The sequence below is a fragment of the Podarcis liolepis genome (assembly GCF_965112155.1).
Source record: "Podarcis liolepis genome assembly, chromosome: 6".
NCBI classification, from domain to species: Eukaryota; Metazoa; Chordata; class Lepidosauria; order Squamata; family Lacertidae; genus Podarcis; species Podarcis liolepis.
Genome location: NC_139559.1, coordinates 75,944,382 through 75,960,359, shown reverse-complemented (window position 1 = coordinate 75,960,359; position 15,978 = coordinate 75,944,382). Strand labels below are relative to the sequence as shown.

At 41.6% G+C, this 15,978-nt stretch overlaps 2 protein-coding genes across 4 annotated transcripts in view; both read right to left on the bottom strand.

Moving 5' to 3' along the window:
* The window catches only part of LOC310710274 (uncharacterized protein), a 982,430-nt gene that overhangs the window by 802,897 nt on the left and 163,555 nt on the right, over window positions 1-15,978 (bottom strand). The gene's annotated exons all lie outside the window — the stretch shown is intronic.
* ARHGAP29 (Rho GTPase activating protein 29) overlaps window positions 1-15,978 on the bottom strand; it is a 99,672-nt gene that overhangs the window by 45,924 nt on the left and 37,770 nt on the right. For 2 of the 3 annotated variants that reach the window (XM_083510914.1, XM_083510916.1), the window contains exons 1-2: window positions 12,520-12,793; window positions 9,045-9,388 (exon numbers count right to left, since the gene is read on the bottom strand). In XM_083510914.1, coding sequence (XP_083367040.1) covers window positions 9,045-9,306 — 262 coding nt within the window. In that variant the 5' untranslated portion in view covers window positions 9,307-9,388; window positions 12,520-12,793. Of the gene's footprint in view, window positions 1-9,044; window positions 9,389-12,519; window positions 12,794-15,978 lie in introns of those variants that run through there. The other variant, XM_083510915.1, reaches the window with a different exon arrangement.

Genomic DNA, 15,978 nt, shown 5'->3' with positions numbered 1-15,978 from the left:
GAAATATATAGTTCCTAAAAGCCTTCAGAAATAAGAAAATCCTTCACCTGCCAGCGGAAGGACAAGTAGGGAAGAACTTCTTGAGACTTCAAGCAGCAAAATTCTAAAATAACACTATTTTAACTTGATGGCTGTATGCTAACTTGAAGTATCTCAACTTTGAGGACTCAAATTTAAGGCTGTCTTAAAAAATGTGTATTCCACCAAATCCCAAGAACTTGTAAGAGTCTTTATTTTACAATTTTAATTGTAAAAACATAACACTGCTCCTGTTTGATGGTGTACCAGTTCCCCCAAATTGTAACAATCTTTTCAGCAGCAAGATAACACACAGTATGCTTTTAAGTAAGCTAAGTGTTAGACAAAGTGGTGAGAGGCATCTCCAAATGCTATGTAAAGAACCATCAGATTTTATTGAAAGGCAAGAGTTGAGGTCCATTTCTTTCCCGAACTTTACACTCACAAAGCACCGTTTAAAAAAAACCTGTGGAGTACTGCAAGACAAATTTTTCTCTAGGCTTATCACACAGCACTCCTGCAATATCTAAAAACAAAGCTGTGGCAGGGTGCCAGTTCTGTGGGAAATACTCACTTGATTGGTCCTGACCAGGTGGCTACAGGCTTTACAGATGCACCATGGGATAAACCCACAGGAAAGTACCTCCTTTAGCACTTTACTTAATTTTAAAAAATGAATCCTCTTCATAACAGCTTTCCATCAGCAAAGAGTTTTCCAGATTCATTGTAATATTTAACAGCTAAATAACATCCACAAGGGAGGTTCTAATGTAAAGAACCTCCTGGATGAAACTGTCTAAATGAAAAACATTCAAGTGGACTTTCAGTAATATTACAGCATATGGCTGAAAACCACCATTTAATTCTTTACTCATTTATTTAGAAACTGCTTTCAGTAACACACACCTAGGCTGGTATAAAGTTAACACAATATTATATGATAATATTTCTCATATAAAACATGAACAGGTGCAACTACAGGTTACTAAAACAACATTTAGCTGCTGTATTTGGTATAATTAATCTTCCTGAACAAAATGCAGGTTTACATTGTGATACTCAGTAAACTTAAGAGGTGTTTTATAGTATCACTCTACATATGGCTGGCCTATTACTGACGGCATATATTTAAGTTTTGCATACCACTGCAAGTCTTCCCAGGGACAGTTAACTAGTGGAATGGAATAGTCATCACTGGTGCTCTAGATGAGTTATATCTTATCCTATTTTGAAGGCATGTAATGCCACAAAAATTATATATAGTAAATTATCTCCTACTCAGCTTACTGTTGACATGAAATGCCAGCCCAAATATTTATCCAAGTAATGTTTCCTAATTTGAGGAAACAGCTGCATGGTGAGTGTCAGGTTGAGTACACAGTAACACCACATACTAGATCTACCTACTTATAGTTTTAATGAAGGAGACCAAGATGGAAGTGTTCCAAGTTATTACACGTCCTTTGAATTAATGTTAGACAGTAATAAAAATGAGTGAGAGTCAAAGAAGATTTCACCCAATTTCCAGTATTCAAAACTCGTAGGTATAATCTAAGTAAAATGAAGCACTTCCAAATCAAACCGGTTTCAATGGGCAACATAAGCATGTACTTAAAAGTTCTTCCTGGAAGCATTTTGCTTCACCCTTCTTCTTCCCTAATAGCAAAATCCTGTGAGTCTACTCAAGTACCTCTCACTGAGTTTAATAGGGGCTTACCCAAGCTAAGTGGATGTTCCTATACACTGGCAGAGGAAGAAGAGTGCGGGGGGGAGCGTACCGCCCCCAGCAGTGCGATCCTGGTGGGGTGCCATCGCTTCTGCCCACCTGCACTGGGCACCACGCCCACAGGATGTGCGCCACACCCCTGGGACGCACGCCAGTCCCACCCCTGCCCGCTGATCCTATAGGATGTTCCTATATTTGAAGACAATGCTAACAGCTATACAATCAAATTTCAGAGAGATTACTCACCACCCTTAATTATTCACTCAAAAAACTGCATAAAACATACCTTAGATGCTAAGTTCTACACAGGTCCCTGGGATCTGTTTGCATGAATGGTGGCGAACAGCATTTTAAAATTAATACAGGCTTTAATATATGTATACATACAGGAATGTAATATTCCTAAGGAAATTGTTTTACTAAATTACAGAAGTCTCCCAAGTGCCACATTTTGATAAAAAGCCTCAGAGTGTACCAGTTTCAGATTTTTTTAAAAATTCTGACAAATTCTGAAAGCTAAAAATATGACATTTTGAATAAGAGTAATTTTCAATGCTTTTTCATGCATCTTTTGAAAAAGTAAAGGGAATGGTGTAAAATTTACTGTATTTTAAAACTGAAAATAGGAATGAGTCAAAACACTGCTAACATAAAGTTTCTTGCATTAATAATACTATTCTAGAATACATTTTAAGTTAAAAATGTATTAAAAGTTCCACAGGAGTTGAGTTTAAATGCTTAACTACACTTGCTCATGAAACATACCCCTACCAACTGTTGATCTTTGACACTATAGCAACAAGTGAACATTTGTTCAGAAGGAATGCAGAGTATGCGATTGGGGGAAGGGGAGGTGGTCACAATTTAAGTCAGCTAGATCGTTAGACTTAAAAGTTAATTGGAACTCTAAGCTATCATTTATTGCATGGATTTCGCAGGTAATTTTGATAGTACATAGATTTAATCTGAGCCAGTTAAACATAGCTATATTATTCAATGTACTCTTGAAATTATCTGAATACGGAGAATGTGGGCCTTCAACACTTGAGGCTAACACTGATATTTTTACCTAAATCTACATCAACTTAAAATGTATTCCCAAATAATCCCCTACCAGAGATCCCCAAACGTTGGCTGGCAAACATTTTTTCTAGCAGCCACAATGGCTTGACACTCATGTTTCTTTTTCCACTTGCAGTGAGGTTCTTTTGCCAGGTAATTTTGCCTGGGTTTTTTACAGAGGCTTGCTGGGAAGGATGTGCAGGTATTTGTGCCAAGCCTTGTATGCGCCACACTATTGCAGAATCTCAGTCTAGCCTGATAGTATTTTGGAAAGAGGCATAATCAATCTCTCAGAACAGTTCAGAGTTATTTTCCAACATGTTAATCTAATAAGAAAGTATATTTAGATGTTCTCTCTACTGATCACCAAACTTAAGTTTATGGTTACCACTGTTCAGTAACCATATTTGCAGGTGCTGGATATATAAATAAAATTCCTTTGGCTTGGAGTTTCCCTCTGTCAAGGAAGCATGTGTGGGATGCCCCACGTTACCTTAAAGACACAGACATAAATAAATAAAATAAATAAAGCTTCAGAAATAAAGCTTCAAGCACCATAAGAGAGCTACAGGAATTGAAGAAATATTCGGAAGTCTTCACTTACTAGTTATCAAAAGGTCTGAAGGACAGAACTCATGGGATACATAATGGAGCAATTTTCATTGGAACTTGTGGTTGCTTCTTGCAATTCAGTCACATGCAGAAATGACTTTATCCACTCCTAGCAGTATTCAATAAATTTAATAAAGCACATAATGGTAGCTGTACAGAGCCAGCCACACATACAGAAAGCACATGCAACAATACCAAGTGGTCCAATGGTCAGGTGAATTTTAGTCTTGGAGTGGTACCCTGTCCTTACTCAATAATAATCATCCAATGTATCAGAGGAGCCGCAGAATTAATTTCATAACCAGCACTGATTTGATTAGATTTCTGCATTGAGGGGGTTGGACTAAATGACCCTCAGGGTCCTTTCCAACTCTACAATTCTATGATTCAGAGCTTTATATATTCACTAAACTCTAGATTGCACAACACTCTGTTTTTCAATTTGGAATTCTAAGTATCTGTCATTCAGTGTCTGTGTCCTACTCAGCATAATCAACCCCTAAAGAGAGCTTTCCAGATATTATACTAGCTGAAGCACCTATAATGATATGCAGCCAATCCATACCACGTAAAAGTCCTGATGATACTGGTGGGTGTCTGGTTTACTGATAACCTAGACGTCTGTGACCATTACATAAAATATGATTTGATGAATTACAAAGCTGTAGTTTTACCTCATTGTTTTATAGTTATTGGTTGTGAGAAAAGTGTTAATTTGCTTATTTATTTGTAATTACATTCTCTTGGAGAGGCAATACTATGCTTGGTACTTCTGTGGAGGAAATTCACAGGCATACACTACACCCTAGAGGAAACAACTCTTAAAAAGTACATAGTTTAAAAGCACATAGTGAGAAGGGATGGGAGCAGGAATCCTCCAACAATGATCATATAGACTTACAGATCAGGACTTTCTTTTCCCTTGCTTTAATTCTTCACTGTGGCCCAATTATGCCAACCCCCCCCCCAAAAAAAACACCTGAGGTCAGGTTCCACACAGCTTCAAAGGTTTTGATAACCTGGGGTTTCCCCTCATCCTTAGAAGCTGTCTTATACTGAATCAGGCTATTGATCCACTGAGTTCAGATTTGTTTATGCTGACTGCCAGCAGATCTCCATAGTTTCAGACTAGGGACATTCCAAGCTATACCTAGTGATGCAGCAGATTGAACCTAGGTCCTTCTGCATGCAAAGCAGATGCTCTGTCACTGAGCCATGGTCATATCACCAATGCCATGGCTACAGAGTCACTGGAGAATAGGAGTACTTTTTTAAACGGAAATGGCCTGGTTCACACATAACACAAACCAAGGTTTCATGAACAAACCACAAGTTTATCCAATAAGTTTTCCAGCAAATGAAAAAATACCCATGGCTTGTTTCTCTTAAATTTGAATTATTTCCAAGCAGCTCTTACCACGTGCCTTTGTAGCCTTGGTGAGTGTCTGGGTGTCAAGTGGCCAAACAAACCATGGTTATTAAGGAAGGGTTATATGTTCATGTTATGCAAAACCATAATTAAAACAAACCAAGATTCATAAGCCAACAAACTACTGTTTCAGTTTGTGCTTTTTTGATAGCTTAACTCCGGTTTATTTACTAAGAAACAAATAAGGGTTTGATAAACCATAGTTTAATAAACCCTGGTTTAGCGCTGTGTACCAGTTCACATTGAAGCAGAGTGATCAGTGATTTTACCTTTTTTAGTGATGCATATTAAGTTAACCAAATAAATGCACAATGCTGCCAATATGACGATAGAAACATATTGATCAGCATATAAATTAATTGAATCTACTTGCATACCCCATGCTCTGAAGATGATGCTAAAATTTTAGGAACTTTCAATGTAATTACTTTAAGAGCTTTAACCTGCTCCATACTAAAATCCTAACAGCATATAAGTTTTAGCTGAAAATGTCACTAGATTAAAAGCTTAATTAAAAGCCATTAAATCTTTAAAGGTTAATGGTTAAAAGCACAATAACTCCCTGTTCTTCCACTACTACTCAATTCTTTCCTTTCTCAAACGGCTCAATATATTCAAGAGCCCTCACATTTAGCAGCAGTGACATGAATTGACCAGAATATTAGCCATGGATATGGGCAAAGCTCTGTTTAGCTATAAAGTTCATAAGGTGGTTTTAATCAAATAGAGTAACTATATCCTGCTCCAAATTTACCTGACCCAACTACAACTTGTTCTGAGCTTCCTGGCAGAAGGGTGGGATACAAATGCAACTAAAACAAATTTAGGAGTATTTTATTCCAAGTTTCAGGGAATACTGTAATTTATGAATCCATATTCATAAACTGGCATTTCCATTCATAAATTGGCAATTCCTTGTTTGTATTATTAAGCCCACCTATTAATTTCAACTTCAACATTAGTAACTGGTTTTGAGCTATTTGGACATTAATCAGTATGGTAGAAAAAGAGGTGAGTGGGGTTTCAAACAATTCCATGCCTCTACAATATAGATTACCAAGCCAAACAACATTGTTCAAAATCATACCTTATGTAGTATGTGTTAAATATGACCACCACATATGCTCAATTTTACATCACAAAACAGCAAGGCTGTAAAGTCTATGGCAACACACACCACCCTCCAAGTATTCTTCACTTTCACTATCCACAACATGATCCACAACACGCCCATATCAAAGCAACTGAGTGGGAATCCTATTCTGCCTATCTATAGCCTGTGTGAATATATACAACCAAGGATGGCAATTAGGCAGTAGTAGTGACAACTTGTAGGGACGCGGGTGGCGCTGTGGGTAAAACCTCAGTGCCTAGGACTTGCCAATCGTATGGTCGGCGGTTCGAATCCCCGCGGCGGGGTGAGCTCCCATCTTTCGGTCCCAGCTCCTGCCCACCTAGCAGTTCGAAAGCACCTCTAAGTGCAAGTAAATAAATAGGTACCGCTTTATAGCGGGAAGGTAAACGGCGTTTCCGTGTGCTGCGCTGGTGCTGGCTCGCCAGAGCAGCTTCGTCACGCTGGCCACGTGACCCGGAAGTGTCTTCGGACAGCGCTGGCTCCCGGCCTCTTAAGTGAGATGAGCGCACAACCCTAGAGTCGGACACGACTGGCCCGTACGGGCAGGGGTACCTTTACCTTTACGTGACAACTTGTACTTACTGAAAGAATGGAACTCCCACCCAATCCTCAAACTTCATCAAAATCAAAAGCCATACAGCTAAAAGGTTTGGGTGACTAGGAAAATTTGGTCCATGTTCACCAAGTAATGCCTAGCTATCATTTGTACTGATCTGCCAGAGCCAAACTCAAGAGGGGACGCACAGGCTGCATTCTTTATTTGAGGCCAAACATCAACATTATGAGTTCAGAGGCAATGGCCAGCAGAATTTATCACTACTTCCACATCACCTTCTTCTGTCTATGGAAGTTATGCAAAGGAGTGGGGCAAAAAGATGAAGTAAGCAAGACATTCAGCAACCCTCACTTTGAATTCTTGCAGCCCCCCATTTCAGTATCTCCAATCCAAATAATTTCACACCTTATTTTACAACCAAATTCACACCATTACTGGACCAAGCAGGAAATTCAATCTGTTTTGGAATATTTATCTGCTGGCACTGCACAGGCATGTACAAGTAGGGCTCACAACCAAAGCTGCCCTTCACATAAATGAAGGCACAGAGACACAAACTTGCAGTTAAAAACCTACAAGCACAGGAGCATGCATTTTCTCATTTAAATTTTCTAGGAGGCTACAAATCTTCTGTGTTTACATTTTAGTACCATGACTCTTATGTCCAGACTAGGTTATGGGTATAAATGCTGCTTTAGGATACAACACAGAGAATTCCTTTTGACAGCACTATTTTCCCTAAAGCACAGAAGTCTCCTAAATGGAGATCTGTATGCTGATTAACAGAAGCTCAGACATCCTAAAAAAGTGGGGGGGGGGGACTGTTAGGAAATAAGTCTTAATGCGCAGAAACAAGTTTCATACTCATAGTGTTTTGTTTAGATCTCACTGATGCCTAACAATCTAGATCTTGCTCTCGGCACAATGGGATAGAGTTGTTTGCTGATTCTGCAACAAAGCCCATGTATAGTTATGGTGGCACTGTGTTCCTTTAAGATGTAAAGCTTAGAAAAGTTCTGATTTTAAAAGCAGAAGGATAAATATACTTAATTCACTTGGATGAGGCAAAACTGCTATAATACATTGGCAAGAAAGTGGGACTTTTGAATTCAAACAAAAGAATAAGGGCACACTTCTTGTTGATTTGTTGACAGCAGCATAAGAAGTGAGGAAAATGTATCATTGTTGCTCAAAAGCAATCTCACTGGGCATTTGGCAGATCTTCTCAGAAATTTATTCTGCTAAGGTACAGGTCTATAAAGCACAATGCTCGCTTTGAATCTACTACAAAGAAAGAAAGAAAGAAAATATTCCTAGAAAGGAATTCATGCCAGGTTAGCTGGTACCAGCTTCTTATTTACCTATATTATGAATATTATGTTCCATTAAGTACTGAAAAGTACTTGTCTGAAGGATTCAGTTCTTACTCCGCAGAGGATACAATGAAGAAACAGTATCCCCACTTGAAAGTTTCAACATCTGCGATATTATAAATTATATTTATTCCTGTTGGATTTCCCCCCTCATTTCCCTCATTTCAAGTAAGAGCAACTGTTTAAGCATTCTCCTGAAATAGGCTATGAATTTCTTTTAAATGTATTTTGTAAGAAAAACTTTCGCCAGGTCACACAAACCTCCCCAGCCCTGTTTTGCACCCTCATTTGGTGTTTTTACAGGGCTGGAATGTGTTCATGGAACTCCAATAATGTTTCTTGCTTGCCTAGATGGAGGGGGATGTGCGGGTGCAAAGAAACTACCAAACTGTTCAACGGTATTGCTTCACTCATTTTTGCCTCTTGCTCCACCTATCAATAGAAATGGCCCCAAGAAAGCTGACCGAAAGGAAATGTGGATCTGCAGATGAAAAGGTTTCCCCTTCCCTAATCTTAATCATACTACTGTACATCACCAGCAGAGCAAGTATAATCAGCTTGCTTCTTACCCATTTACAACAGAATTCAAAGAAGAATGGAAGTATCTTTCTCTATCCACCAAAACAATGGGAAGATTGGCATAATTTAGCTCAGAGGTATGAAACAGAATCCTAAGAATTCAATGGGGCTTTGCAAGCCATCTCGTCCAAACCTCTGCTGCTTAATCAGGAAATCCAAAGCTACTACAACACTGCCACCAGTCTTTTCGCCGCTGCTTAACAAACGATGGTGCCACTACGCCCTCAAGGAAAAAAAATCTATCTCAAAAGAAGTCTGTGAGTCTAAACATTTTTCCATTTTTACCAGATGCCAATTTTTAAAGGTTTCTTTTTTAAAAAGGGAAGTTTAATTTTGTTTATGACGTGCCCATTTACAAAACAACTTGCTCAATGTTTCACAGAGGAAGTTAGCAAAGTAAAAACCACAACTTCCTGTATACCGCAAAATATACTCAAGAGAAGACAGCCACTGTTCCTTCTAAACATTTCTTTGCTCATATGCTAGCAAGTAAGAAATTAGCTACAAAAATACATTTCAAACTATTGGGAGTTATTGAGAAGCAGCTGACACACCTTCTGAAAGAATGGCTTCTTTCAAATAAAGTAGAACATCTGCAAATTTCCTGACATCATTCACCAGTTGCATGATGTACTCTGGGTCCACAACAGTGCTGTCATAGCAGTCCGAGTTGGAGCTAATGCTGCTCAAAGAACTGCTCTTGGTGCTGCGCCCCATCCCCCAGGTTCCTGAATTAGAGATGGTGAAGAAATTGGAGGTAGACAGTTTGGTTAATCCTAAACCACGCTTGTTGCCACCACCGTTCTGTCGCAACATCCCAGCCACTGCAGAGCTTATGAAATTTCCAGAGTTAACATTCAGTGTTGCTTATGGTCCATCTGCCAAGCAAAATAGTGTCCTGAGGGAAGAAAAAACAAACAAATATGAGTCAGTTGAAAAGAGAACAGGAATACAACATTATTTAAATGCTGTTGTTGAATATACCTTTTTCATATTAAAAATGTTATTCTATTAATACAATCCCACATACTCAACATACACAGCCCACATACAAACTCCTAAAATTACTAAAGTATATTAGTAGTAGCAGTAGTATGTATTTGAAAATATATTCCACACTGCATTATCTTAAAATGTGCTACTCCTATCAAGCCATTTCCAGATTTGAAGCTGTATACCAAAGCACAAAGGAACTTGATTTCAAAGATATGGGGAGCACAGTATCACTAGAATTAAAGGTGTGTGTGTATTTTATTTTTTAAAAAAATCCTGCATCTTTAGTACTGAAATACACATTTCAATGCATTTCACCACCAAAACAAGTTAGGTTACCGCACCTGCTACAATTCTAAGATGTATGCACTACAGATTCACATTTTGCATCTGTGAAAAAAGTTGATATATAAGGCAAATCCTCTGTTTCCACACCCTATATATGCTATAGAAAAACTGCAGAGAGCAATGATTGCATATTTCATGGAAGCATGAGCACTGGCCAAAGTGGAAGTTTTAGCAGGTACACAATATGGGTAACGTATTCTCATGTCAATATTAAAATGGTAATAATGTGAAGGAGTTATAGTAATAAGAAATTGTGTATTTCACATAGAAAAATTGTAATATTTAAATCTTTAAACCAAATCTTTGAGGACTTCATTTACACAAGTTTCAATTAATCAATTTCTATGTCACAATCAATTAAATCCAATTTTCTCCCCAGAACACCTAAATAGATACTGTTAAAAATGCAAGATGAAATACTACTGCTTTTAAAAGCAACTTTTTATTTTTGAAATATAAAGTGATTTATAAATCTCAGTTGCTTTTTGAAGAGATGATTTGGTTTGTCAATAGACGATTATAAAACACATTAACTTGATCAAACACTTTTGCTGTAATCTATGCCTCTCCCACAGCTTTACAAAGCAAGCAATACTTGAAACTGTGATTTGGCAGAAAAACACCTATCAGTTTGGGTTCACAAATGACTTTCATTAATTACTGGAGAAATAATTAAACAAGAAATTAGGGTTAAATCTGAATTCCAGACCTTTTACAGTCAATAGTTTTAAGCACGACCAAGTCAGATAACTGACCACTTCCCCATAGCATTTCATATAAACATACCTGCAACTACTTAGTCTTTGTTTTAAAGCAACATGCATGATACTACATGATAATACACACTGAGAAGCGGTCACAAATTATGAAAACCAACCATGTCAACAATGTAACCTGGTTCACTGAACCCTATGGAAAGAAGATCATACTAGGAGAAGTTCCCTTTAAACTGTTATGCAAAAGCTTTGTGCAACCTTCCAAAGTTGCCATATGCAGAGTTCTGCAATCTTACCCTTCCACTTAACCATTTCCTTCTCTTAAAACATAATGACTAGTAGTGTGACAAGCAGAACTTGCTATACACAGAGAACTCTTGTGGTTTTGTATTTTGGAGCCCTGACAAGCTGCATTAAGGATCATTCTCATCTTAAAGTGTTTAAAATGCTTCATCACAGGCTTGTTATCTGGAGCTCACTCTCACCCCAAACACTTAAAAAGATGACAACTATTCAACTATTTAGTTTTGAATATATGCACTTGTTTTAGAATCTTATGGTGTCAACTGCACACTGCATATCAAATAACATTTCCATGAACAGCTAGGCTTTCAGGACTTACTTGCAACTATTACATCATATATTATTTTGAGATATGGATTTCCCGTAAAACTTTCATCTAGATGTTTTAAGATTAAATACATATACTCTTGAATTACTCCCTTATACTTTATCAGAGAAGAGCACAGCTTCACTCTTGACAATATATATTTAATTGCACCAAAAGAAGGAAAGCAAGTCCCTACATTCCCCCAACAACCTATAACGTCCCTAAATTATTATTGGGGTCAACCCTCTATGCATGTTCATGCATAAATCAGCCCTGCAGGTTACAGTGGTCTGACTCCAAACCAAATGCATACAATACGGCTGCCCAGTTCTCATAACCATGCCCAGAGTTACTAGTGGACAGATTGGTGGGTAGGTGAGTGGGAAGAGGACGGGAAGCAGCAGCAAAAGTTTCCCTCATCAGGGCAAGGCAAGTTACAGCCAATAGAAAGGGGGAGAAAAACTAAACTGAATAATTGTTGACAAGCATATTGTATGAGCAGTTGGAAACATATATAAACCCACCCGTTTTTAGCAAGGGAGGCGCCCGAGCGCCCCCACCCCTTTCAAAGGAATATCTGGCATTCCTGGCCAGGCGCGGGCGGGGGTACGCGCGCGCGCGCGCGACCGCAATCTCTCACTCTCACTCCCCCCTTGCGCACCGCTCCTCCCAGCTGCAAAAGGCAGTCCAGGGCCCCCTTTCACCGGCCCATGCCTGAGCAGCCACAGCTGCCAAATCGCACGTCCACCTCCTCCTCCTGCTGCTGCTGCTGTCCATGCCCAGGATTTAAATACAATCGAAAGGAGACGACGCTCCGGCTACAAAACACACACGGGGCGCGGGGGGGGGGGGAGAGTGAAAGAGAGAGTGAGCGGGGCTGGCTGTAACTAAATAGTAACTGAGCAAACTACGTGGTGTAAAATAGGGCAGAGTGGGTGGGGGGAGGGCAGAGATTTGAGGGGTGAGGAACTGGCTGGTGTGGAAACACGCACCCGAAACGAGGGCGGGGAGAGAAAAAGGAAATTGTCAAGAGCGGGGTGTGGTGTGGCGGGGTGTCTGTGTGTGTGTGTGTAACACAACCCCCAGAAAAGCGAACTCGGAGCCTGACTGGAGAGTTTGGGAAGGGGGAGAAAAGAAGCGGCGGCGTGAGAAACCTCCTCTCCTCACCCCTCCATAGAGTCTCCCTCTCTCTTGCCTCACTGCGCGAGGGGCAACCACTGCATGTGGGGACGCAGCGCCCTGAGGAGAAAAATAAAACACACACACACCAAGGGGAAGGGGAGGGAGAACTGACAGACGTTGGCAGCCGACCCAATCCCCGTCGCGCGCTCCCCCTCAGCCGAAACCGCCCGTCCTCCTTACCCGGCAAACTTGAGAGGAAAAGCTGAGGTGGGGGGAGACGCGAAGGCAGCTCTCAGAGGCGTCGCCAGGTCGCTGCCGGCGGCTCCGAATCCCCGGGCGCGAGGAGGAGGAGGCGGCGGCATCAGCAGCGGCCGCCGCATCCCCTCCGCCTGCTGAACTCTCTCTGTCTCTCCAGCTCGCTCGCTCGCTCACACACACGCTACTCGCTGCTAGACTGGCCAACGCCGCCACCCGCACAACACAACCGCTCCCAAGGCCCCGCCCCGCGCCGTAGCTCTCGCATGTGCCCTCCTCCTCCGCCCCGCTCTCCAAGCGCCGCCTCCCATTGGGCGGCTAAGCGCGACCGGGGGCGTGGCTCATGCTAATCGGGCAGCAGGTACCGGCGAAGAAGGCGCGAGGGGCTTTTGAGGGAGAGGGGGCCTCGCTCGGCCTCACCCACGTGTGAGCGCGAACGCCCGGCTGGTGCTGTGTTCAAATTTCCCCTTCTTGTTAGGAGGTGGAGGGAGGAAGAAAAGAAAAAAAAAAAGCCACCACGCGCTCCATTGGCTCCATTTGACCAGGGAGAGACCTCATATTCTGGCACATGCCTTGGATAAATCTCTGTCCCGTTTGAACTTTGGAGGCCTTTAGGGTTGTAGGTCATTTATTTATTTATTTATAAATGTATGTATTTATGTTGATATCTATCCTGCTATTGTTGATAAGCTTCAGACTTTCCTGCCTCTTCAGGACAGGACACACACAATCGGGTGGCTTGCTTCACTCTGCCTAACAGGAGGGCCTGACATACGGTAAGTAGGAATGAAGCTGCCTGGCCTATACTGTACTGGGTCTCACCATTAGGACTGCCTAGTTCAGTATTGTCTACTGTAAACAGCGTTTCCTGCCACTCTGGCACTCACCACGGTGTCCCGTTGCGCCAGAAGCGGTTTAGTCATGGCCACATGACCTGGAAAGCTGTCTGCGGACAAACGCTGGCACCCTCGGCCTGAAAGCAAGATGAGGGCCACAACCCCATAGTCGCCTTTGACTGGACTTAACTGTCCAGGGGTCCTTTACCTTGCATTGACTGGCAGCAGCTCTCTGGGTGTTTCAGGCAGCAAGTCCCACCCAGTCCTACTTGGAGATGCCAGAGACTGAATGTGGGGCGTTCTGCATGCAAGGCAGATGCTCTGTCAGTGAGCTACAGCCCTCCCCTCAAGTCTGATGGCTTCTGTTTTCTTACTGCTGCCATTCCAGAGGAGACTCAACATGTGTATTTACAGGGATGGCATAGGTTGGGGTAGGAGGATAATCCAGGAAATGATATGGGTGCTGCCAGAAATGTAATTCGACACAGTAGCTGAACCCTTCGTGAGTTGCCAGACTTCATAGTAATGCTGGCACATGGGAAGCTAGCTAGCCTGGACATCTGTTCAAGCAAAACAGCAAATACAGTACAATATTGTATGTGCATTTGAATGCATGTTATCTACAGAAACAAAGCACCATCACATTTTATAGCATTAAAGTATGGCATGTCTATTCCTTATGACACGACACACTTTGAACAACCCATTGTGCCATATTTTGATTCACAGCTGACAGACCAGCAGAGCATCTAAAACGTTTCCGTAGGACTGGGTATTCTCCAGTTGTTGTTCAACTCCAACTCTCATCAGCCCCAGCTAGGGTTGCTACCCGTCCCTAGAAAAACGTGAATGTCCTTTTTTGGAGAAAACTGTCCCATGCCCTGTTTGGACTTCAAATGGGATGCCTTTTTCACGTATTCAAGCTCCTCTTCCTCCTCAAAACTGTGCTGGCAGAGGGTGGGTCATGGAGAGTGAGGGAGTTTGCAGTGCATGGGCCTGCTACTGTATAGTGGTCTCAGGTTTTCTGCAGGCAGGGGGGTGGCCGATAGGTCGGAGACCAAAAGAGGGGGTTTGTAGGGGCCTCTTGTCGGGGTCCGGTACAGGAGAGAGAGCTTTTGCGTGGGCAGAGAGGGTGGGGGTTGGTCGGACTCAGAGAGCGAGTCCCAGCAATGTGCAATATTTTTCTAGCAGTTGTAAATCATAGTGCTTTTGTTCTTTTTTATTGAATAAACCACTGTAAACCCTGTGTGCCATTGTAATGGGTTGCTCTGAAGTCATTTTTGCACTAGGTAAAGTAATTTTTAGGGGGGGGGGCCCAGTCCCCTATTTTGCCTGACCAAAGCTAGCAACTGGCAGCCAGTAAAAATCTGGGAAAGTGGGAGGTGGGGTTCAATAACATATGGATGGCTTAGGGTATGATTGGCTAACCCTGCTGTGGGTGCACCAATGATTGTGGTACATAACACCTAATTTTAAAGCGTGTATGGTTGCTTTGGTAGGTCTTCTTTGGCCTTTGCTCCCTCCACTTAAAGCTGAACCATGACCAACCCATACCTTTTAAGATCCTGGTCTTCTCTCAAGAATCTGTAATTCTTCACCCTGAGCATAGCTAGAGACATGAGGGGAATCTTTACACCCTTCAGCTTTGCTGTATCAGACAACAATTTGCTTTAACTTCTCAGCAGAACAAAGACAAAACCTGCCATTTGCTCAAACCTTTTCCTATTGCTTTCAGTCTGCTTCTAACGTATTTCTCACTCGTTCATTTTCTTTTCATGCTGTGGCTAAGCAATATGCTCCACTAGGTGAGCTTTAATTAAAGACACTTGTTTCCCTGCTCAAGAGTTCAGCTGTAGCTGGGCCCTCTTGTCAGCCAGATGATTGCTTGCATCCAGCCATATCTTAAGCACACAGTAGTTCATCTGTAAGCCCAGTTTTTCTGAGATGCCCATGAAATACTAGCCCCATACAGCAATCCGAAATGCAGAAGTCAGTGACAGAGGGCAAAGGCATGCAGGGGGAAAGTGTGAGTTGAATGGAATGGGTCTTTGGTAAAAGGTCAAAGGTTGGAACAAGCTGACCACCTAAGCAGTGAATAGTGGGCCTGTTTAACAACAATAAAAGAGAGTGTTTGTACTTTGGGGGCTATTACATCAGCATTTGTTGGCTATGCTGGTCACGCATCGCTGGAGGATGGATGGGTGAGGATTGCTCCACAGTTAGTCTTGCTTGAAACAAGCCTTCTTGAAAACTTGCTTCTCTTTAGCCAAGACCTCCTGGAAACACATGCTCTCATAACCTTTAGAAGAGTCAGAAAGGCATCTGAGGGCTGAACAGTAGGTTCTTTCCAGCTGAAAAAGTAAAGGCATTCTATGGCACTGCAGGATCTATCAAATGCCATGTGGTATCATTATACAGAATGGTTTAAAATAGTGTACCTTAAAAAAACAGGAAATAATAATAATAATTTTTATTTATATCCCGCCCTCCCCAGCCGAAGCCGAGCTTAGGGCGGCTAACAAAAATAAAATAATACAACATTCTAAAATCATTTCATTAAAATTAATTCAACTCAAATTGATGGCAACCATTAGGCTAAAGTTCTGTG